This window comes from Cheilinus undulatus, linkage group 14 (genome assembly GCF_018320785.1).
Source record: "Cheilinus undulatus linkage group 14, ASM1832078v1, whole genome shotgun sequence".
Taxonomy (NCBI): domain Eukaryota; kingdom Metazoa; phylum Chordata; class Actinopteri; order Labriformes; family Labridae; genus Cheilinus; species Cheilinus undulatus.
This window is the reverse complement of record NC_054878.1, coordinates 18,382,998-18,407,023: the sequence shown is the minus strand read 5'-3', so window position 1 is coordinate 18,407,023 and position 24,026 is coordinate 18,382,998. Positions and strand designations below refer to the sequence as shown.

The following is a 24,026-nucleotide window of genomic DNA, read 5'->3' as shown; positions in this document are numbered from 1 at the left end:
GAGCATAAGCATAAGCATCATAAGCATCTCACCTGGGCTAAAGAGAGAAAGAACTGGACTGTTGCCCAGTGGTCCAAGTGGTCCCTCACATACTGTAGATAATGCAGTAATTCATGCAAGAGAGGCAGCAACCAAGTACTGAGTGCATTATTCAGCATAACCTTCCAGAAGGTCAACATTTCTGCATCATAAATCATTTTTGGACTGATGTTTTTATGACACTAATATTTTGAGATGGTGGAGTTTTTGATTTTTATGAGCTGTATCATGCCATAATCATCAAGATTAACACAAAAAAGGCCTTGATATAGTCACATTCTATGAGATGCATCTTTCACTTCTTGAATTAAATCACAGGAAAAAAATGAACTTTTTCATGCTACTCTAATTTTCTGAGATGCCACTGTATTGTTGCAAACAGCACACTTGAGTAAAACCACAAAAGATACTCCACAAACTCAACAGGCGATTTGGTCAGCTGCTCCAAAGCCTTGGTCTCCACGAAGGATGACATTTGGTAGCTGCGATTGATCTCTGTGGGCAGAGTTCATGATAATTCCATCAAAGCTCAGCCAAAAGTCAATGGAAAGTTTAAAGACAGTGTTTTTCATTCCTTTGCAAACATGCTTTTATGGCTCCATTTTGAATACAAAGAGGGTTTCACTAAGCACTGTCTAAGTAGTGTTGTTAATTTGCATGGAAATATATCAAAATGAGCATCTTTCTGAGTCAAAAGTATTGTTAAAATGGCAGGTAATTCATGAATTGTTTTATACGTACTTTTGGAACCCTCAAAGCTGTTGAACTTGACTGGCTGGATGTAGATGACCAAGTTGGACATTTCCTCTGTGGCAAATGCTTCACTGCCTGCTGTACCCTATGTGAAAAAAAACAAAGACGAGTAAATTTGTTAATATAATGCACATGAAGACTTTTTTCAAAGGCTTTGCTTTAATTCTTGGAAACAACATGTACACTAGAGGGCAGCATCATCATATAAAATGCTAGCATTTCCAATCTCTCCACTCTTCATTAAGTCCGGTGCTCATTTGACTGCTGAATGTGAATTTCCAGACACAAACCTCATCCATGGAGCCTTTTTTACAGTCATCATCATCATCATCTTCATCCTCACTTTCTGCTTCCACTTCACCTGAAACAAAGGTGACAAATATGTTTAAACATAAACACCAACAATTTATACTAAATATCTGGTTTAAACAGTGGTTCAAAGGATAATCTTTTCACACATCTTTAATGAGAATCGGTTGTCTCTTTTGTATTAAAAGCAGCAGCAAAGAAAGCCACACTGACAGCACCAAACCCTCAGAGCTCATAAATTCAGAAAATGAATCTCAATGATATCTAATTTGAGCCGACGATAATGAGAGATACGACAGATTTCACACTGAATTTGGGGTCACACTGACTGAGGAAATGAATTTTAGCGGTGTAATGGTCAAACTGACCTCCAGCTTTTACAGCCAGCCTGATGGGAGCAAAGCTAATGATTTCTCTCAGAATCAGAGGTCATGTACTGTGAATGACTCACCGATAGACTTTCTGCCCTGCGGCCTCAGGCTGAGCTCGGCGCCTTCAGATGGCTGCGAGGAGTCTGCCATCTCCTCTTTGGTTGAACCTGTGTGGGAAAAACAAATTAATCAGACACAACTATAACATTTAATTCAAGTTTATACTGCTTTACAATACAATAAAGTTTCATTTAATGGTTTTAATCTGCTATTATGCAGTAGAGAACAATATATCAACATTATAATAAAACTAACAGCTGGTTGGCTGTGTATTCTAGGCTTCATAACTATATTATACTATGGGTAAACTGTTTTATATCCCAGCTGCTATACGACAACTGATAAAAATGTCTGTTCTCAAGATATATAAAAGGTAGCCATTAGCTAAATTTTTATGTCTTTCACCCTCAGTTTTGGCTTTCAGGACATGAAGGCTTGGCCATAAAAAACCTAAGATGACTGTGGCTTTTTAGAGCTTTTTTTCTTTTGGACAGTTATTCATGCTTTTTGCCTTTATTGGACATTATAGCTGGAGAAATACGGGCAATGAGAATGGGGAAAGACGTACACCAGACACAGCCATGGTCAGGATTTTAACTAGTGATTAGTGCATTGGAGGTTGTAACCTCTGTATATGGGTCCTTGCTCTGCCAGCTGAGCTAAACCAACACCACTCCTGCAAGACATGATGGACAGATCTGCAGAAAATAGTTTCCTTTCTTCTATATGATTGGCTATTACTCTTACTTCTTTGCATATTGATACAATTTTTACTGATTTTATCGCCATATCTGAGAAAATTATTTGAAGATGGATTGTTGGGCAGGACAACCACTAATCTATTTTATTTCATTTTATTGACTGTTGCTTCTCTGGTGTCTTTATGAATGTGCTTTCATCCCTTTACAGCCCAAACACATTTTGAGCAGATGGCTGCTCATCGAGTCTGGCTCTGCTCACGGTTTCCACCTGGTAAGAGGAAGTTTTTCTTGCCAGTGTAATTTTGCTAAATGTTGCTGAGTGCTGTGCTCATGGTGGATTAATGATGGATCTTCATAAATAATATCCCAATGATGTTTTTTTCCTGGTTAAATAAAGGTTAAATAAAATAAAATAAAAATAAAAAATATAACAAAGAACACAGTCTAGACCTGCCCTCTATCTTGAGATATATTGATTATGAATCGTCTCTATACAAATAAAGATTGATTTATTGACTGAGGGCTGCCCACTGGTGCAGTGGTAAGTACTGTCATCCTACAGCAAGAAGGTCCCTGGTTCTAATCTGGTCCCTGTTGGACAGGACCTTTCTGTGTGGAGTTTGCATGTTTTCCCTGTGCATGTGTAAGTCCCCTCCTGTGACTCTGGCTTCCTCCCACAGTCCAAAGACATGCGTGTTAGTTTAATTGTTGAGTCTAAATTGCTCATTGATAAGAGTGTGGGCATGCCTTGTTGTTTGTAAGCCCTGTGATTGACTGGTGTCCAGTCCAGGGTGCACCCAGCTTCATGTCCAAATGACAGCTGGGATAGACACCAGCCTCTGCAACCCTGAGCAGACCCAGGGTGATAAACATAAACATGGACACCTCTAACCCTGGCTATCACCTATGTGCCCTATTGCCCTCAGGGAGGTGATATAGGTCAATTAAACCATAAAACCTATGATCAGTTTCTTTCCAATGGCCTTCCACTCTCTCAATCTCTCTCAGTCAACTGGCCTAAGGACTTTTATTACCAAACATGATCTGTGCAATATAGACTGTGCAATACTGTTTTACAGTTTTTTATATTTAATATCTATACTCATGCATTTTACCTTGCCTTGTTTTTATGTGTTTGTGTATGGATTGGTATGATCTTATTTTGAGTGTCTCTGTGTGTGTTTTGTATTTATGCAGTGTAGACAATGGAAAAATGGACAGATGGATGATTGATATTAGTTTTTAGTGGCTGTCTGACCCATGTCATGCATCTTCAAGACTATAACATCTTCAATTTCTAACCCATTACATTAACAATACCATAACAATGCCTATCCATGAGGTAGCTGAATGGAAGGTCTGATTTGTCTACCTAAGAGACCTAAAAGTAGTTGTGCACAAGTTTTGCATAGCAGTTAAATCTAAAAAGTAGAACAGCATGCTTTTAGGTTCAAGAAAGAAAGCACAACATGGTACAATTTTAGGATATTCATAACACTCTTTAATTCTGATTTTAAAGCAGTTTACAGTCTGACCCAGTGTTAATTTTGCCAGCTATTTTCAATTTTAGTCTTAGTATTAGTCTTTAAATGAAATGCATTTTAGTTTTAGTCACATTTTAGTCAAAAATATCCTTTTAAGTTTTAGTCTAGTTTTAGTCCATAAAAAGTCCTCACGATTAGTCTTTACTTTTAGTCCAAGTATTTATTCTCTTGCCTAAATCTGGTACCAAATCATGGTAGTGTCCTGTGCTTATTCACTCACTTGTGCTGCTTATTTTTTCCAGCAGGGGGCAGTGTGTGGTAATGTATGTATGGAGCTTGCTGCTCTAACTCCAAGAGAACTAAAAATGATGGATTACAAGTTTTATAACTGTTTACATGTTAGTGATATACTATGTTAGCATCTGGGAATAAAAACTTTGATAAATGCTGTGAAAGGAGGGGTACTAAAATGTGAATCTACGCACAAACACACGTAAGAACACACATGCAGCAGCCAACTCCTGCATTTATGTCTGAAAAGGGGAAACTAAAATGAGGGAGCAGCTGTGGAATCATAAAAATACATAAATTGAGTGGTATAAACGTTCACCAGACACTTATAATCTGTCACACATACACAACTGCAAGCTGAAGGCCACTACTGGCCTGCATTTAGGACACCCCAGTGACTGGCAGTGTGTCTGCCTGACACACATATAGTGTGTAACAGCCAGTAATACCTTCAGCTGATGGAGAGGGCCATGAAAATGATGAATGATAAACAATAGCAGTGTTACGCTCCACTGGTTCAGCTTCTGGATAGCACGGAGATGCCGGTCCATATTACAGATGGACCCTGGCTGCCAGGCTGTTTTGCATTGAAACGTAATAACTCAGCAGTCCAGGTGTGACTTGATGGCTCTGTTTGTAGGATGTGTGAATGTGTCTGTGCCTACAGGAACAGCCGTACCTGCGCTTGGGGAGGAGGGCTCACACACGCTGGAAGAGTCGCTGTAGGTGTTGGAAACCTGTTCTGACAGTTTCTTCTTGGTGCTTCCGTCTTTTTTGTGGTGTTTCTTCTTGTTTTTAACTAAAATCTTCCCCATCAGCTCCATCGGGCTGGGCAGAGGAACACCTGACTCCAGCTGGAAAACGAGAGGAGAACGAAAAAACACGGAGAAGAGATAAAAAGTTATAATAAAGTCTGGAAAACAAACAGAAGCAAGGCAAAGAGGAGGTTCATGAGTCAGAAGAAAGTATTGCTCTGCTGTGTGATTGTTTATCTGCTGGTAGACTCAGTAATGTTGGATTTATGTCTGTGGTGAGCTCTCTGAAAATGGTTTCAAAGGAAAATTGTCTTATCAAGTTTCAAAGAGAAGCTCTTTGGCTGAAGATTGCTCCATTACAGCCATATTTTACATCTGTTTGGAGATAAATGAGCCAATAACAGGGGAAAAATAAATGTGTTTACTGGAGTATCTGATTTAAAATGCAAATTCATGGCACTTTATCTCACAATTCTCTCTGGGCGAGTCGGCTGAATTGAGCTTGTTAGTGTCCAAGAGGATAGGCACTGACTGAGCATTACAAACTCTGTTGATGTAACCACTCAAAAGTTTACACTTTAAACATTAAAAAGCAGCTTCCTGGGGAGTGAGTGAGTGTTAAACACAAACATTCAGCCTCTCAAAGGAGCTGCTTGAAGTAGGCAGATCTCTAATTTATTTATGGGGTACACTGCTTTTGGATTCCCAATGTTTAGGAATATTAATAATGCATCAGAAAAAGTGAGCAGTGATATTGAATAAACACACAAGTATGCTCACAACCACTAAATTTACAACTTATCAGCTGTAAACACATCACAACTTTAAAGGCTTTGCACTGATCTTGGCTTCTTTGAAGAAAAAGAAAACGGTGATTCATACACCAAACTCGAGCCAAGATATTCAAACAAACAGCCTGATTTCCGAGCTATGACATGTCCATCTACACCACTATTGTGTCATTATTGTTGGGAAATGATAAAATAAAGATTAGAGTGTCCTGTTTCTCTTGGCTTTAATACTTTCACTTAAATGGATGCAGTTCAACAAAGGACGAGGAAGGTAATCTTGACTGCACTGAAACGCACAGCACTAAACCTGTTTGATGAAAGTCCAATTTAACGGGATGGATTCAATTAAGCTTTTCTCCCCAAATCCCCGAACTCTTTCTCTCTGCTTGATTGTTATAAAGGGAGTTAAAAGGAGGATCAAACAGGACAGGCAGCAGTAGAAAATGGCTAAAAAAACAAGCCTATATAGATCTTATGTGTAATCTGCTTCTCATCACTTCCAAGCTCTGACTGCTAACCAGTGGTGCAGAGTAGCTAAGCTCCCTCAGGCATACTGCATGTATACATACTAGATCAGGTTTTCATGCATTTCCCTCTTGAAGGAAAATGTGGATTTTTTGTATATACTGTATGTTGCAAACAAGCAGATTTACAAGTGGTCCAATTTTTCACACTTCAACATTCAATGTACAAATACACTAATGCAGCTGTTTTTATCATGCCATTAAATTGGTTTCCTTTTTCTGATGCTTCAGTGTATTTTGCAAACATTATTTCTGCTCTTTTGCTGCAATGTAGTTGTGAATCCAAATCATTTACTTGTGATTGAGATTTTGCCATGAGCAGACATCTCCGCTGCTTACCGATCATTTTAAATTGAGGACTGTTTAATAAGAAAAGTTGCACTCCATAAAGTGTGCTTACAAAACAGTAAAACCCTCTTTCTGTTTCATGGATGAATTCTACATAATGAGGGAGAAAAGCTGTTAAAAGTAGCCAATCTGGTTTGTGCTGTGAGCTACTCACAAAGCATTCTGGGATGCTGATGGCAGAGAAAATGTGTGGTCCATCATGAATAAGCAGCACAAATCATGAATGAGATACAGCAACAAAAAGGCAGCAGTTCACACTTCCTTGTGTAACAGTATTTAAGGGTTCCTGTGGTAAAAAATAAACATTTCTGTCATGGCATGAAAAATTTAGATGCACATCTAATAGCTGGAAACATTACAACCATAAAAATCAAAAAGGTAAGGTACTGGAGACTGTGGGAAATATTTGAGGTAATGCAAGTAAAAAAGTGAATATATATTTATATATATATCTATATCTATTTATGTATTACAAAATCCCACAGTGTATGCCAGGCTTAACACCCCATACATAACAGGTGGATAAGGAGCACTACAGACTTGACATCACTTACTGAGTTGGTAACTTCACTTATGTTGCAAAAGTCTCTAATGCCCAAAGGCATTGTGGGTAAACTCTGCCAATTGTCAAACAATTTAGTTAAAAAGACTAAAAATATTTAGCTTAGATTTTTAGCATATCTTATCATGTCATCTCACTTCTGTTTTCATGTGCTCAGACTGATACATTTCTTCTCTTTCTGTTTGTTTGAGTGTTGCTTAACCCCGGGTACCGCCACCTATTCGACAGTGCAGCCCAGCCCTTACATGTTACCTGTTTACTTGAAGTTGATTTTACTTGCAACAACAGTTAATGGTTCACTATCCTCTGCAATCAAACATCACTCGATAAAACCTAGTAATAAGTACATTTACTTGACTATCAAGTAAGGTTAACTTAATTTTGGTGAGTCTGGATAGGGTTTACAGTGTGTAGAGTCAAAGGGATACTTACATGAACCAGATTACACAAAGGATCAAACTGAGTTACCTGCTGGTGCAGGTGTGTGGCTGTCGGGCTCATAGTAATCTCTGGTTGGTTTCTCAATAAAGCAAAGGTGTTGACTTGCATCTGCTGTGAGTGATACACTCACTATTGACAAGTAAACACCTCACTAAAATAACAACCCATCACATTAAAAATGTATCTTAAAAATTTGGACTGTTATTATTCTACCAGCTGCACTAACTCCAGCAGCTAATGCTTTTCCCTCTGCCTTCATTACACTGCCTGTGAGCTCATCTTCTTTTGCCAGTTTCACACTGTCCAAGGCTTAAAACTAAGCCCCAGCAAGACTGAACAAATTGCAAGAAATCAGCCTGATTTTTAAAAATATTTCTCTTTTTTAATATAATGAAAATGTTTTGGCAATACAGCTCTCATCAGCCTAATGAATGCACTGATTGGAGCTTCATAACAAACAAAAAACATGTTCAAGGCCAAACCAATTTTGGAGTAATTTGGGCTGATCATTTGGAGAGAGCATACTGTAATTGAAAAGAAAAATAATGGTAAAACATCATCACACCTGTTGAACATGACTTGTCAAGTGGAGATACTGGAGGAGCTTGAATTTCTTTAATCCACTTTACAGTCACTTTCAGCTCAGCATGACCCCCATCTTCCTCTATCACCCTCCCTGCCCTTTACTCTATTGACTGGCAGAGCTGATATCCCATACGATTTACTGTAAACATGGCTGTCAGCGCCTGGTGGGAGTGGCTGTCATTGCTCTCACCTTTCCCACACGCTCAGTGATAGAAATGTGATTCCTCAAGAGCACTTTTCTCCTTCTTGCTTCTCCCTTGGTGTCTGTTTCCTCCTATCTCTCCCTTTCCTCCTCTGCTTTTCTCTTTGATAATGCTTCAATGTCAAACCAGAGTCAGGAGGCTGCTGGGAGAGTTACCAACAGGGATAATACTTCCCTGGTGAATAACACCCAAAGAGTAAGTGCTCCTTGTTGAAGCACATGTGTGTGCAGGGTTGTGTTATATGATGTGTGTTTTCATGTGTGCCTCAGACAGTTTAAGAGTGTGCGTGTGAGAGATTGCGTGGCAAGTGTCTACATTTACCTCACGTCATTACACACAAAGACGCCTTTGGGAAAGAAAGAAAGAAGAGGAAAAAATAGAGAGAGTTTGGGCACAAAGAGACAATGCAAGCTTTTGACTGGTGGCCATAGCAACAGAGGAAAGACAGATAAAGGGCTTGCCAAGAAAAAGCTGAGTTTAGATTACGGCGTAAGAACACGTCTGTTTAATCTCACCCTGCCTCTCCCACCATAGCAGAGAGGTGATGCAGGGGAATAAAACATGACTGCGGGATGAATCATTAAAAGTTGGCTTCCTTGGAATAAATTGCTACAGGTATGTAAGAGCCTGTGACTGGAAATGAGAATAAAAATACGAGGAGAGAGAGATTAAGTGTTCAGGACGTTTAGGAGCGTGCCTAGGAGTGACAGAAAGAGGGAAAAGTGTGACAACACATTTTGCCAGGTGCTAGGGGGCATGTCGATATGTTGCTGTGTGGATGACAGATGGAGAGGCAGAGAGGAAAATGGGACACAAACGCAGAGAAATGGCTGAGGAAGCTAAAAAAAAAAAACAAAGCGCTGTGAAAAAATATTTGCCTCCTTCCAGAGTTCTTTTTTCTGTTGCATATTTGTCGCTAAATGTTTCAGATCATCAAACAAACTTTAATATTAGACAAAGATAATCTGAGTTAATACAAAATGCATTTTTAACTTATCACTTCATTTATAAAGGGAAAAAAACGTCCAAACCTATCTGTAAAAGTCATTACACCCTGAAGCTAGCCTAACTGGTTGTTCCACCCTTGGCACGGGCAGCCATAAAGGGGGATGAAGGTCTTCCCAAACTGGGGGCCCCTGGAGGTCTGCAACATCATGGTCCACTGTAAAGTCAATCTGTGATAAGCACATTTTATTTTAAACCAGAATAACAACCACTCTTATCAAACCAAAAAAGCAAAAATTTATTTATTTCTGCTGTTGTAGAATATTGCCTTCTTAAAAATGTAAACCTCTTTTCTTTTTAAGATTTGTTTTTGGGGCTTTCCATGCCTTTATTAGAGGAGGACAGTGGATAGACTCAGAAACAAGGAAGAGAGTAGGGAGAGACATGCGGTAAAGGACCACAGGCCGGATTAGAACCTGGGATGCCCACGTACATGGTGCGCACCTTAAACCACTCAACCATCTGCACGCCCATAAACCTCTTTTCTTAAAACAAATAGCCTTTTTATTGGTAATATTAATAATGTGGATGGGCACATTGAAATAAACCAATAGGAAAGGAATGTCAGACTGATGTGTACAAGTGTCAGAGTGACAGAAAACAAAGAAGAAAGTTAGTCAACTTCAATATAAAGGCATTAATACTGTAAAGAGAAAATTGCAAGAAAAGGCAAAAATGGGTTGTAAGGATAAAAAATGTAGCAAAAGTGGGTCTAAAATTGATTTAAAATAGGAAAAAATGGATGACAGTTTCAAAAATGGGTTGACAGAGGTAACAAAAAGGTGAAAAGATTAAACGTGGCAAAAAAAAGTGGCAATAATGGGGAAAAAACAGCAAAAAAAGGATTAGAATGGGCACTAACAAATGGCAAAATTGGTAAAAATTAGGGCTGTTGAAATATTTAAAATACAAATTAATCTCTGGACTTCCGTTGTTAATTGCAACTAATCAAACCCCATTAATCTCATTTGAAAATTCCACTATTTTGCATTTAAAATCGTTAATGTGCCTTTTGAATATTTCCACTGTTCAACTATGAGTAATTGACTTCCTGTTTGGATACAGACTTGCTTTTATAAATATATTGAAGATCTGACACAAACTTAACCACAGAAGAAAGATATTCTTATGGATAGAAAAGCAAACAAGCAGACATAAAAAAGTTAAACATTTGAAATCACAAGGCCTAGATGAGTTTTGACTTGTCCATTGAGCTGTAAAGTATTTTTTAAGTGAAATGAGACATTAAAGAAATTGAAAGCGTTAACTGTGGCTCAAAGTTAATCGTGATTAATGTGATAAATCCTGACAACCCTAGTAGCAGAAAGTGGCAGAAATGGGCAGTGAGTGGCAAAACTGGGTGAAAAGTGGCAACAAGAAGTGGCATGAATGCACTAAAGTGGCAAAATGGTTGAAAAGGGGCAAAAATGAATAAGAAATGGCAAAAATAGAGGAACAGTTGCAAAAAAGGGTTAAAGTTGGTAAAAAAAATAGCGAAAACGGCACTTGTGGATTGAAAGTGGCAATAATGAGGAAAATGCATCAAAAACTGATTCAAGAGGGCATACAGAATTGGCAAAAATGGACAGAGAGTGAAAACAAAGGGTTTAAAAGCAGCAAACATGGGCAAAAAAGCTCCAGAAATGGGCAATAAGTGGCAAAACTGGGTTTAAAGTGGCAACAAGAAGTGCCAAAAAAATGGGTGGGAAAAGTGTTGAAACAGTTTATAAAGTAGCATGAATAGATAATATCATCAGAGCACAATGACAGTTTGACACACTTTTCAGCTTTAAAATGAGTTAAAACTATTAGCCAGGATGTTAGCACCAATTCTACTGATTTTATAGACATACGTTGAATTCGTCAATAAATCACAATGAATCTTTCACATCACTGTGGAGGAATTTTGACCAACTCTTCTCTGCAGATTTGTTCTAATTCAGCCAGTTGGAGGGTTTTCCAGCATGAATGGCATGTTTAAGGTCATGCCACAGCATCTCAACCAGATCTAAGCACAGGCTTTGTCTAAGCCACTCCAAAACCTTAATTTTGGTTTGTTTAAGCCATTCAGAGGTGGACTTTCTGGTGTGTTTTGGATCACTGTCCTGCTGCATAACCCAAGTGTGCTTGAGTCTGAGGTCATGAATCCATGACCAGACATTCTCCTTCAGGATTTTCTGGTAGACCGCAGAATTCATAGTTCCATCAATTACAGCAAGTGGCCCAGGTCCTGAGGCAGCAAAGCAGCCCCAGACCATCACACTACCACCACCATGTTTGACTGTTAGCATTGTGTTCTTTTGTTGAAATGTTCACTTAAAAACTACATTTTGAAATCACTTGGGTTATCTTTGTCTAATATCAAAATTTTTTGGATGATCTGAAACATCTAAGTGTGACAAATGTGCACCAAAAAGGGGAGGGGGCAAATACTTTTTTACAGCACAGTATATGTGAGTGAGCATTTAAACACAGCTTTCTGCCTCATGAATGCACATGTATCCGTTTGAGTGTCATGCTGGGCAGCAGTATTCAAGGACACTTCCTTGGTGCACCCATCTGTGCGATAATATCTGCCCAGTCCCTTGCTGCTGGCCATGCTGTATTTGTGTATGTGTGTTAGAGAGAGAGCGACTGCACAAGTGTGAGTGTTGAGCATCCTTATGTACTCACAGGATATTTCTCCAGAGGTTCTGTCAGTAATGCGTCTCCAAATATTGACCGGCAGTACTCTGCCATCTTAGCCTGCTGTTTTGGTCTGCATGGCGTCACACAAACACAAAAAAGAAACAACAAAAAAACAGATTGTCATGGTGTCTCCTTTGAATATCAATACATACAGGGAAAAGAGCTATTTAAAGGCAAAACAAACAATAAGAAGAGTATGTGGATGTTTACACAGCTTGAGGAAAAACTACACATCAGACAAGGATTTATCAATGTTGATCAATACACTCGTCAATGAAGCTGTGTACTTTGACTTGGAAGGATCTGCAGACTTACGAGTCCACATGGTTCTCGAAGGACAGGATGACAGGGAATGGCGAGGTCTTAAAGGCACACTCTGCTATCGCCTCGATCACCTCCTGAAAACACAGATACAAAATAAAGACAATCCACAGTCAATCTTTGCATTTTCAGCTGAATAGGCGAGAATATTATTATCATTACTGTTGGTCCAAATGCAAGACGAAGGGTTTTTCCCCATGAAACACAGCTATGATAAAAACATGGTTCTCTTACATTTACAGCCAGGACTTGTAAATGCCAATATATGCTGACAACAGATGAAGCTGCTTCTTTGAAGAGTGATTATACAACTTGTGACCAAGGCCAGCTGACACTGAAAACCGCAGAGCCTGAGGGTGAAGCCAGGGGGATCCATGGCTATCACCCAGAACAGAGTAGGCCCAAAGGAGGTCAAGTTAACTAACAACCGAGGAGAAGTTATGATGCCAATTTAAAAAATATTGTTTTATCTGTAGAAGACTGCCATCTAAAATGGGCTTCATTTTAGCTGAGGGCTAATATGTAATCTTAAGCCACAGGCACTTCTTGCAAGAGAATCATGGTCCTCTTTCAAAGTTACATAAAACAAAAAGCAGGCAACTGGAGCTCTCTGTGGAAAGACTTTTTAATATAAGATTGACTTTGAACCTTAAAGAAGGGGAAGTTATATATTATTGCTTTTAAGCTATGGTATGTACAATTTCTGTACTAAAATGTCTATACTAATTTAAAAAAGACTACTCTTAAATAATATAAACCTAACACAAAAAGTGAGTAAATTAGTGTTTGGTAGATTATTTCTCTGCTGTAACAATGCTTCTTGGCAATACAGTAAATCTTATACCATTGAAAAGCTTGTTTATTTCCCATTTTAATGGGGCCACATTTGTTCTGTCAATTACTCTTAGACAATTGGGTGTCTGGTTGTCATCACTGGAGGCAATCTCAATGCAGAGAGAACAGAGATGAGATTCTGCAATCAGATGCAATCCCATATCACTGTAGTCTGGGACCGAACTCTATATCCTCCAAGATGACTTGCCCCCACAGAGCGGGATTTATAAGAGACTACCTCCAGAATTTGGGAATGTAGAGGATGGAATGGCCTGCCATCAGTCCTGACCAGAGTGACCAGCACAACCACACTGACTGACTTGTGACAAATGCTGGTTGAAGAATGGGATACCATCCCACAGCATGTGTGACCAGGCTGATGATCAGCATAAGGAGGAGGTGCCAGGCTGTTGTGGTTGTGTATGGTTCTTCCACAAGCTACTGAGACTTCTGTTTGTTAAATTAATAAATTGTTAAATTGCCAATATGTCTTTTTTTCAGACTTCAATCATTAAACACCAAACAGGAGTCAATGGTAGAATAAGCTGTTTGGCATTGGCAGAGAAGATTTGGAACATTTTTCCAACCCACATACTCAGCTCTGCTGCTCATCCCAAAAATGCATGTTCCTTACAAATGTGGCATCACTTAAAAGGAAAATAAACAAGCGTTCCAATTTATTGCCAAGAAGTATTGTTACAACAATGAAATAATCTACCAAACACTAATACAGCCAGTATCGACAGCTATAGTGGTGTCCAAAATTATTTTATTGTGCCAATGTGCCACACTTGCTGTTAATAATGAGTGCATCATAGTCCACCATACACAGCTCACTATAGAGAATAGGTAATGTGGAACAAGTATGTGATTGGGCACAACCCATGTATCTTTTCAGTTTGTTATCACATTTTGTCAAAAAAAGAGATTTGTTTTTCAAAAAGTTTTTTAAAAAAGGCTTGAAAATGGAGTAAAAATAAAAACAGGGTTGTATTATATTTGTCCCAATACAGTAAGTGAGTAATGCAATGCACATCCGAAACAATATAAGCCACTGTTCTGTTTTTGTAAATGTACAGTCAAGTCACAAGAAAAGAAAGCTTTTTCAAACACTCCTGAGCTCATAAAGCAGCCAAAAGAACATCCTTTCACTGTGTTAGTATTGCCTACATTTCCTAGATTGCCTGATAGTCTCCCTGGAGAACATGCAGGAACCTGTTGAAATCAATAACCGTACGGAAAAGCAGGACTGATAAGATGGGAAGATAGTCTTTTAGCTGCACAAAAAATAAATTACACTCTACCTTTCTGTCAGTGTTGCATGGCTGTTCTTTCTTACAGATTGGAGGTGAATAATGTCACAGAAGATCTAGTAAAAGTCTAAAATCTTGACATGTACTTAATGAGTGCCACAAATGTCTGATAGTTGGAGCAAAAAGATGACAGAGCAGTCCAGGAAGGACAGTTAAACATCTGGTATCGGATTTCTAAGCCGCTGATTGTCTGAGTCTATTACACCATTGCCAGCCACGTCAGTTCAGGTAATTCTTTCGTTTCTCCATGCTCCATCTCCTTCAATGAAAATCTTTGTCTGTAACTCTGTAACCCTCTCCATTCCTACAACTGGAACACCCTCTCCTTTGAAACTCCTTTCCTTCTGTATATCACTCATGCTCATTTCCATTAAGCTTGTTCTTCTTTTGTTTCTCTCATTAGAGCTAAATTTCCTCCATCAATCAATCCACCCACCTCTCTATTACTCTTTCACCTAACACTTACCGAGCTCTTAGATTCTCACACCCTCCTCCTTCTACAAAATGCATCTGTTCTCTTTGTCTTTTCATCTTCTGAGACTTCAGTTAAGTGCCCATCAGTGATTCGTTTACAGCTTTTTAGAGCGTCCCTGTCCCTTACCAATCAGCCCACATTTTGTCTCTCCAGCATCCAAGACAACTTCTCTCATCCGCAGTCTTCCTTTATTTTACTGTCAGTCAAGTTTTGTCAGCTTTTTATTCCCCAACATTTTAAACTTTAAGTTTTCATGAAATGACACCTAATTCTGTACTCTCTTTATGGGTGATTTTCTGCAGAGATTGTTCACTAGTCTTGCATTGGAGTTAAGCCTCTTAATTGTAGTAATCAAGTCAGGGTTACATTAACTATTAAATTACTTCGTTAATAAAACAACACGCTCACTTGTTCTTCATTCTCTATTCCTGGCAGCTTAGCTGCTCTGAAGGTGTTTCTTAAATCTATATTAAACCAGACTTGCTTTTAATAATTGATGTTGTCAAATCAGTAAGAATGGAAACATTAAAGAGTTTCTGTATTAGAATCCCTGTTAATACAACAGATGATCTACACACATTATCATGACAGTAATATTCATAGGCACTAAGGCTGCTGGAAGCTAAGCTTCTTTCTAAATTTGCCCTATTTTTAAGCGTGAAGAATCTGTTTGGTGCAGGAGTTCATGTGTTTGATGATGCAGATGTTCATTACAGCTGCTGCCAGTATTATGGCTGCAACCTGGCACCAGTAATATTGGCCATATTGTAATACTGTAGTCTAAATAGAAGCTGATCCGACTCATGAGTTTTTTCTGAAAATTGTTTCCTATTCACAAAGTTTTCAGTAACCTCATTTACATGACAAGCTGCCAGGTTTACAATGTTGTCTCGAAGCTCCTGAAAGCAGGGTAATGGAAATCTGATCAAACTGATTACTTTTAAAGACCTTTTTCAAGACAATTTCAATATATTGCAAGACTCCATTGCATCTTCAATTTCTAACCAGCTACATTAGGTGAAAAACAGTCAAGTGCACATTTTGTGCAGATCGTATGATAAGAAAGTGATAGTATAGTTAAGAAAATGCATATAGTTTTTGTTACTGTAGTGCTGAATTAAAACTGTTTGAGATGCTCACAGTGCTAATATTAACCAAATCTGTGTCAGTATTTCACTAAGCAAAAGCTTCACAGCAAAGCTACTTTTTATTTGCAAAACCTGTAAAATGTGTCAGCCCCCCAAAACTTGGATTTACCTTTTATTCACATGCATACATCACTTGATCACATAGTTAACTGGCTATATAGAGACAAAGCAGAATGAATGTTAACTTCACTTGTAGCAGCCAACAGCTGAAATTCATGGCCCCACCAATCAGAGAAATCTCTGTGACAATCTAGGATTGTGGGTAAGGAAGTGCTGTAGTGAATAATCCATGGTTTTGTAAAAATAAAGTCAATAAGATACAAAGATGTGTTTTTACATAGCCATCATCATTTTAGACCCAGGTTGCTCACTGTAAGTTAACCTTAAAGAGTTACGACAGCACAGCTCATAATCCAATCTGAAAAGCAGCATAGACTGAATGATGTTGTGGCTGATAAGGGACAACGAGAAGGAGGGAGTGGGTGCATCTTAATCCCGCTCCCTGCCAGCCCTTTCTATGATCATGAAATTCCAGGGTAATTGCACCTCAGCTGAAGTTCTGGGGTTTAGTGCCTCTTTAAGTACATTACAGTCTGAAGTACATAATAAATGCAAGGTTTAGATGATGATACCTCAGCTAGGCACAACAGTGTTTGATAAGTATCTTACAGCCTTTGAATTAAATCCTAAAATATCTGTTGGTTTTTCTTGCAGATATAAAAATCATGGAACACTTTACATTAGTGGTGGTCTGTTCTGTAGTATTGCACTTAAATAGAATCAAATAGATGTGGATCAAAGTCATGAAAATCCATTTAATCTGCTACATTTAAAATCATGGAGAAACTAAAGCACAAACTGCTCTGGCTTTGAGCCAATCTGAAATTGAATCAGTAGCTTATTTTATCCACGGAATCATTATGAAAACAATTTCTGTGAACTCCACCTCCTCTGTGTCTGTACACAAAGACATTATCTGAACCCAAAGATGTTTCTGCCTGTGCTCCTCCACCTCTTCTTTCCGCATCCCCTCCCCTACATCGTAATCCCTCTGCTCCCCTTGTGTTACCTTGAAAGAGATTTCAGTTGTCATGGTGAAGCCGTGAGTGATGACAGGCTCCTCTTCTGTGGTGCGACCCTTCCAGCAGTCCAGTTCAATGCAGCGGCAGCCCGCCAGGAGAACCTGCTTGTACATCTCTACCGAAGAGTTTCCTGCCAGCTGGCCGGCTACATGCACCAACACAGAGAAAAGCATGTGAATATCACTTCAGGTGACTTCATAATGATCCCAAAAGTAACAGGATGCTTATAAAACCATGTCCTCCCATTTTTTAAGAGCCCATTTACAGCATTAGTTGATAGCACGCGGTACAAACAATATGAGCGCCGTTATCTGAAGCGGGCACGTCTCATCAACCTGTCACCATTAGCAGAGCAATTATCTCTTCACATTAGCAGCATGCTTTTGTGAAACACCGTTGGAACTGTGTCAAAGTGAGAATCAGATTTGTGTTCTCACTTCAGGTGGCATCATTAATATCCACCTTTTCCCAGTTTTTGCTCTCACTCTTTATTGCTTTTAAACGGCGTCCTTATCCAAACCTTTAGGGGAAACATTATTTACTTGATTACTTGATATGTTGTTACAGCACATAAGTGATTGCTGTAATTTACCATGGATCAATGGGATGAAATACCTTAAAACTAGTTGCTCAAGCTGTCATCAGTCTAATTATCCTGTGTTGATCTGTCTTTTTAAGTACAGCATATGTGCTGCTGGGACAGAAATGCATTCACTTCCTCAGTTGCCTGCTGTTTAATCCTTATGTGTCACTTTAAAAGTACATTAAGTGAAACAGTGCTTGTGAGGAAGGAATCACAAACTGATTGTTTGTTTTTCTTACTTCTTCATTTCACAGGCTGCAAGGCCGGCATATTACAGAAATTCCATTTTTTCCACCGCTGGAGAAATTTGATCCACTTTAAAGATTCAATGCTCTCCAGTTCCCTCAAGAATAGATTTGAATAGATGAATTTTAATATCCATTGAAGAGCAAAATGGCCTCTGTATTGTGCCTGCCATGGTTGTGCTCTGCCAGGAGCCAGTTACTGTGACTACCAGTCTAAAGAAATATTTAACTCATGAATATCAATGAATCGAGGCTCATGTCAGAACTTGATTGGATAACCTCTCGAGAGGCAATGCGAGAGACGAGGCCTTAAATGCACTGGTGCTTTTGATTGACTGACCTGCGAGGTATAAAGCCGGGTGTATTCACTGTGAAACTGAAATTATTATTCAGAATGAATGAGTGAAGTGTTCATGTGTAGAAGAAAAGAGGATGAGGATCAATCCAGAGAAAAACAAGTGTTTTCAGACAGACTTGACACTCCAAACAGACTCTGGTATAGCATCTGGCGCGGCGTACCTGTGAGGTATGTGTTGTGTGACGAGTTGATGAAATAGTGGGAGAGAGGAAAGGTCATGTCCTCGCTCTGGTCCAGCTTCTCAGGTGGGATGATGCTGTTCTCCTCCCCGCTCAGATACCTCGCAAAGCCTTCCACTGAGATCTGACCTGCATGAACACAACACGTTTGTCAAATTACACATTTGAAAGACAAGAGTCTAAACTTTTATATTCTTTACCCAAGGATTAAAATGAATAAAGAGAACTAAAGGACAAAAAAAAGAATAAAACAGAATGAAGGTTTTTTTTTAAACCTTTACTGCTGTCTAAAATCTATAAAAGCACATCAAAGAGTTGCCATTGGACACATTTATGTGTGACAAACATGGGATGGTTAATATTCTATAAGTCATGAATTTCTCAACTTGTAGAAAGGAAGATCTGGGAGTTAAACGCAAGTAAAAAAAGACCTAGCGTGTCACAAATAGGCAGGTATTTTCAAAAATGGAGGTTTCTTTGAGGTTTTGGTCTCCTACACATGCAGAAGACATTTCAAGCCAATGAAAATACACTATTTTAAAACTTTTAGAAACTACAGTGTTTATGTGTACACTGTTAAACTGTACAAGTTAGAAAGTACTCAAAATATTTGTTGTAATTGATTACGTTATAGTTTTAAAGAAGTGGAAATACATTGTTTGTGTATGACTCAAGTTAAATTGACATTTTTTTCATGCACTGCAATTTTCCCCTATGGCTTTCATATAGTCTGATTTTCAACAATCATGGCACCCATAGTAAGCTAATATGATTGACTACAGGTAACACAGACTAAAAGCTGCACTTTGATTCAGGAAATGCTCTGCCACAGAGTTTAGTACATCATCCTTGTAATGGTGAAGTTGGGCCCCACAGGTGGGACTTCTATAACTGAGTGGGCAACTTCCCTCAAGGTGCAAAAGTTTCAAAAGCCCAAAGCATTTTTGAAAAACTCTATAGATCAAGGAATGACTGTCAAAAAATTTGAGTACAATGAAAAAAAAATGCTTGGAGAGATCAAGTGCTGTTTACCCTAAACTAAAAACCCAAGGAGAAGAGAGCTGAAAGAGCTATTTTGGATTTTTCAGTTGACAAAGCTATTCTTTTTAACAACCTCTTCCTGTTTGGTGCAGACAGGAAATACAAAATGTTGGGCTTGTAACGTCTTTGTACAGTGTCTTTGAGTTTTATGAGAAGCGCATTATAAATAGAATGTATTATTACCATTATTTTATGAACACAGTACGTGTGAATGCCATTCATTTTGAAAATTTTATGGCAAATCCATCTTGCAAAACTCTGATCTGAAACCACTGTGCCAGGTCTGAGAACAGACCTGACAAATCAGCATCATTTGAGTAGTGTAGTATGAGGCAGTAGCTACGGGCGGGGTTTAGTTGTGTAGGAGGCTGGCATTAATGGCTGTTGCAGATGTAGTGATTAGCTGGGACACAGCTCTGGTAGAGCTGCAGTTTCATCAGAACTTGACCACATTTATTTATCAAAACCGTGAGATGGTATATACAATGGCAGCGTTTGGACCGATTAGCTTAGATGTAGCCAAAGTGCTTGCTTTCATGTTGTTTATGCCAAATTCTGACCCTACCATCTGAATGTTGCAGCTGGAATTGACCAGGCAACATTTTTCCAATCTTCTATAGTCTATTGTTGTGAGTTCATGTGAATGGTAGCCTCCATTTCCTGTTCCAGGTGTGGTCTTCTGCTACTGTAGCCCATTTGTTTCAAGGTTTGATGTGTGTTGCATTCAGAGATGGTAGTCTGCAGGCCTTGGTTGTAACAAGTGTTTATTTGAGTTACTGTGGGTTTCTATCATCTCAAACCAGTCTGCTCCTCTGATTTCTGACATCAACAAGGCATATTCATCCGCAAAACTCTGGCTCACTGGATATTTTCCCTTTTTAAACCATTCCCTGTAAACCCTCGAGAAAATCCCAGTAGATCAGCAGTTTCTGAAGTACTCAGACCAGCCTGTCTGACACCAACAACCATGCCACGTTCAACATCACTTAAATCCCCTTTCTTCCCCATTCTGATGCTCGGTTTGATCACGTCTACATGCCTAAATGCACTGAGTTGCTGCCATGTGACTGGCTGATTAGCGGTTTGAGTTAACAAGCAATTGAACAGGGGTACCTAATAAAGTGGCCAGTGAGTGTATACATACTCCAATTGGCATGTTAGGTTATCCTCATAATGCCACAGATGTAAAGCAGGAGGATATGCTCTGACACGCACGTTCTGAGCTTTCCCCCTTCTGAATTCTGGATCTCTACATGTACTGTGGTTTATGTAATGTCACAGGTGCAACTATTCCCACAGGGCCAAGAGTCACTGTTGGATGACTATTCTTGTATAAATGCCAATTAAAAAAGCCACTCTAATTCAGAAGAAAATTCCTTTTTACAGCCAAAAAAATGGATATCAATGCGTTAGAAGGTGGAAAAAAACACCTACAGTATGTTACAGGAGATGGACTAATGAATCAGCATCATGCATATCAAATGATTGAGTAATTTATAAAGTAAAGGGCAAAAAAGAAGAATTTAAAAAGATGTTTTTTTTTTTTTAAATCATGTTTTTGTCTCAATGTGACAGTAAGGGTTAAGATCAATGTATGCTTGCTGTATTCTTATCTTTTAACTGAAGTAATCTAATTTAATTTTAAAAATGTTATATTTTATTTATTTATTTTCTAGATCAGGCACTCACACCTAAGAAATTGAGGTTTAGACCTGAAGGGGGAAGGGAGAGATGGGGGGAGGTCAGGATGGGGGTGGGGCACTGATCAGGCATCTATGTGCTCATATGCTTGTACACTGTTGTTGATTCAGACCCTTCATTGTCAGGATTAAAATCAGCAAAAGTAATGTTTAGAAAAGCAAATCAGTGAGACACACAGCTGTACCAGGCTTTTCTTGCTGCAGTGAATATGGCTAAGTAGTTTATTTTCAATCAATCCCACAAATATCCTCCTGCCATATGCTTTCTGACATCCCACATTTTGTTTCATACATGCATGTCTCCACCTAAAGCTTGCATTGTCTGGACCAAGTGTATCATTAAGCTTTGAGCTTCACCACTGTTCATTTCAAAGCCCTCAGTGTTTACAGCATTCATGAATGATCAAGCAGGTTCAAACTCAAGCCCATTCTAGGCTGATTTCCCTTGTACCTTGTAATCGGCATCAGTCAGAAGAGCACAGTTATTTTTTGACAGTCTTCAGTCCCAGGACCTTTTCCTTCTGTCCGTTTCAAAGGTCAGATCTGAACCGCAGAAATAAGTTTGCTGCTCCCTTTAGATGGAACAAATTAGAAAATACCTGAAACATAAAGAGCTGGGCTCACTGGATGCTTTTAAGATTTCACCCTTGTAGTGAGAATCTATCCAGAACAACTAAAGATGAAACCACAATCTAAGGCTGTTGATATCACACCCTCTAAGGAGGAAAGATAATGATACAAGGGGGGAGAGATCCTTTCTCCTTCCTAAACCTACACCTTCAGAGATCCTTCAGGAATGTCACTGAAAGGGGGGGGGGGGTTCTCTTTCCCCCATGGCTGACAACTTATCAAGGAACCATGTTCGAAAAACAAGTTTCTCAGGCAGTAGGACTCTTAAACTGCCATTTTGATGAAAGACAGCTCCCAACGGAGATAAACACCTTAAAATCTGAATCTTTCGATTGGTCGACCAAATGGTGAACCTCCTCAGACTAAATCCTGTCTCCCTGAAAGCTGTAAGAAACTCTGCACTACGCCTCATAAATCTAAGGACTCTGTCTTCCTACAGAGCCGTGGCACAGAGCAGGCGCATGTCATAAATTCCTTGTGTTATCTCAACCACATGAAGCTGCAAGGATTGGAAGTATCAAAAAACTGTCTTAATCATTATGTTTCCAACAGGAAATGTTCATATTTGGTTGAGTCTGTTTACAAGGAACAGAATGACGTGTCACATTAATCTCTGACATCTTCCCTTACTGAATTATGATTTTATGATCTAATTGTATGATCTAGTGATCTAGTTGTATTTCTCCAAGTTGATGAACAGAAACTGAAAATCGTCCATGGATCAACATTGCCACCTTGTGGTCAAGTTCCATCACACCCAAATGCAGAAACATTTTCTAATGTATAATTGTGCGTATAAACAATTAACTGTGTTTCTAATGTTTGTGTGATAGTTTATTGATAGTATTCTAGAGTTTTTATAACCATGTTGTGTTATCTCTACATTATCCGATTAACTTGATAATCTGGTGGAGAGTGGATTATTGATCTTTAGGGTTGATCTAGGATACAGACCCCTCCTCCTTCTTTTTAAAGAGAAGCCATGCTGAACACAAGTTCAGAGTTCGGTGGAGAGTGCTGCAGAGTGAGCTGGGTTCAGGTCAGAAAACGGTCAGGTCTGGACAGTCCAAGAAGATGCTCACTGAGGACAGCTCTGTTGAGTCTCCTTGGGCCTCCTAGGCCCATTCTTGATCCAAGCGTTGTGCCAAGTCTGATAAACAATCAGACTTAGAATTTTTCTTATCCAGTACAAGATTTTTCCTAACCTTTTTATAGCTTCGCGCTAGATTTTTGTAACGCAGTTTTTGTTTTTCCTTTTTTATCACACAATCTCACTTCACTGTGAGCCAGCAGTCACATGATGTCAATGCATTTGAGTTTATCTGATTTTTAATTGGACGATCAAGAGCTGTTTTTTGGAACAAGAGACAATCCTTCCCAGAGTCTGTGGACAAGAGTCTGTACAGCCGTCCCTACAGTCTGAGCGACCCATCGGTGCCGCAGCGGCCCAGCTTGAACCCATCCGGGTTGGACCAGAGTTGGCACGCGGTAGCTTCGGGCGTTCAGAACCTGCCAGGCGCCTTCCTCCGGGCCCCTCCAGACAGGTCCTCTCCTGCTCGCCTTCATTGAATGGCTGGTATGATCCAATTCATCTCTCTGGTGCTGATGTCTCCAAAAGTTCCAATAAGTTAGTTCAGATCTATTTTTCTTCCAAATTCACACTCCAAATTCTACACTGTAAAAAATGTCCGTAGAAAATACGGCAAAAGACTGTCAAATAGCAACAGTAAAAGACCGTAAAACAAATAAACATATATTACTGTATAAAATACACAGAATTGCTGTAAATCAAGCAACGGTATGAAACATAAATTTTTACAAATAAAGTACGTAATAATTACAAAATTGTACCGTTTAAACGAAAGAAGATTGTGAAAATAAAGGAAAAATACTGTAATCTTCAAGACGGGCAATTACTCTAAAAATTACAGTAGTATTTTGTTAAAATTACAGACTTTTCTCTCATGTACATTTAAATTCACAGTAAAAATCTGTGAAAAAAATTGCAATCACATACCGTAATTTTAGCAGGGACAAGGGGTTAAAAATACTGCATGATCAGGAAAGTTCTGTAGAAAATACAGTAAAAACCTGTCAACCTGCAAAACCTGTGAACAAGCACCAATTAGTTGTTATGTTCACATTTGTTTCTCAGTGCTACACCACATGATGCTGCCTTGTGAAATAAACGGACAGTTACAGTTAAT

General features: G+C 39.0%; 1 protein-coding gene across 3 annotated transcripts in view; it reads right to left on the bottom strand.

Annotated features, from left to right (window-relative positions):
• The window catches only part of LOC121521733 (1-phosphatidylinositol 4,5-bisphosphate phosphodiesterase beta-1), a 226,430-nt gene that overhangs the window by 45,664 nt on the left and 156,740 nt on the right, over positions 1–24,026 (bottom strand). For all 3 annotated transcript variants that reach the window (XR_005992885.1, XM_041805887.1, XM_041805888.1), the window contains exons 10-18: positions 18,431–18,577; positions 17,071–17,228; positions 12,226–12,308; positions 11,896–11,980; positions 4,688–4,862; positions 1,553–1,639; positions 1,083–1,153; positions 781–877; positions 450–534 (exon numbers count right to left, since the gene is read on the bottom strand). Coding sequence is in view for 2 of the 3 variants with exons in the window: in XM_041805887.1 (XP_041661821.1) it covers positions 450–534; positions 781–877; positions 1,083–1,153; positions 1,553–1,639; positions 4,688–4,862; positions 11,896–11,980; positions 12,226–12,308; positions 17,071–17,228; positions 18,431–18,577 (988 nt within the window). In the remaining variant the exon portion in view is untranslated. The remainder of the gene's footprint in view (positions 1–449; positions 535–780; positions 878–1,082; positions 1,154–1,552; positions 1,640–4,687; positions 4,863–11,895; positions 11,981–12,225; positions 12,309–17,070; positions 17,229–18,430; positions 18,578–24,026) is intronic.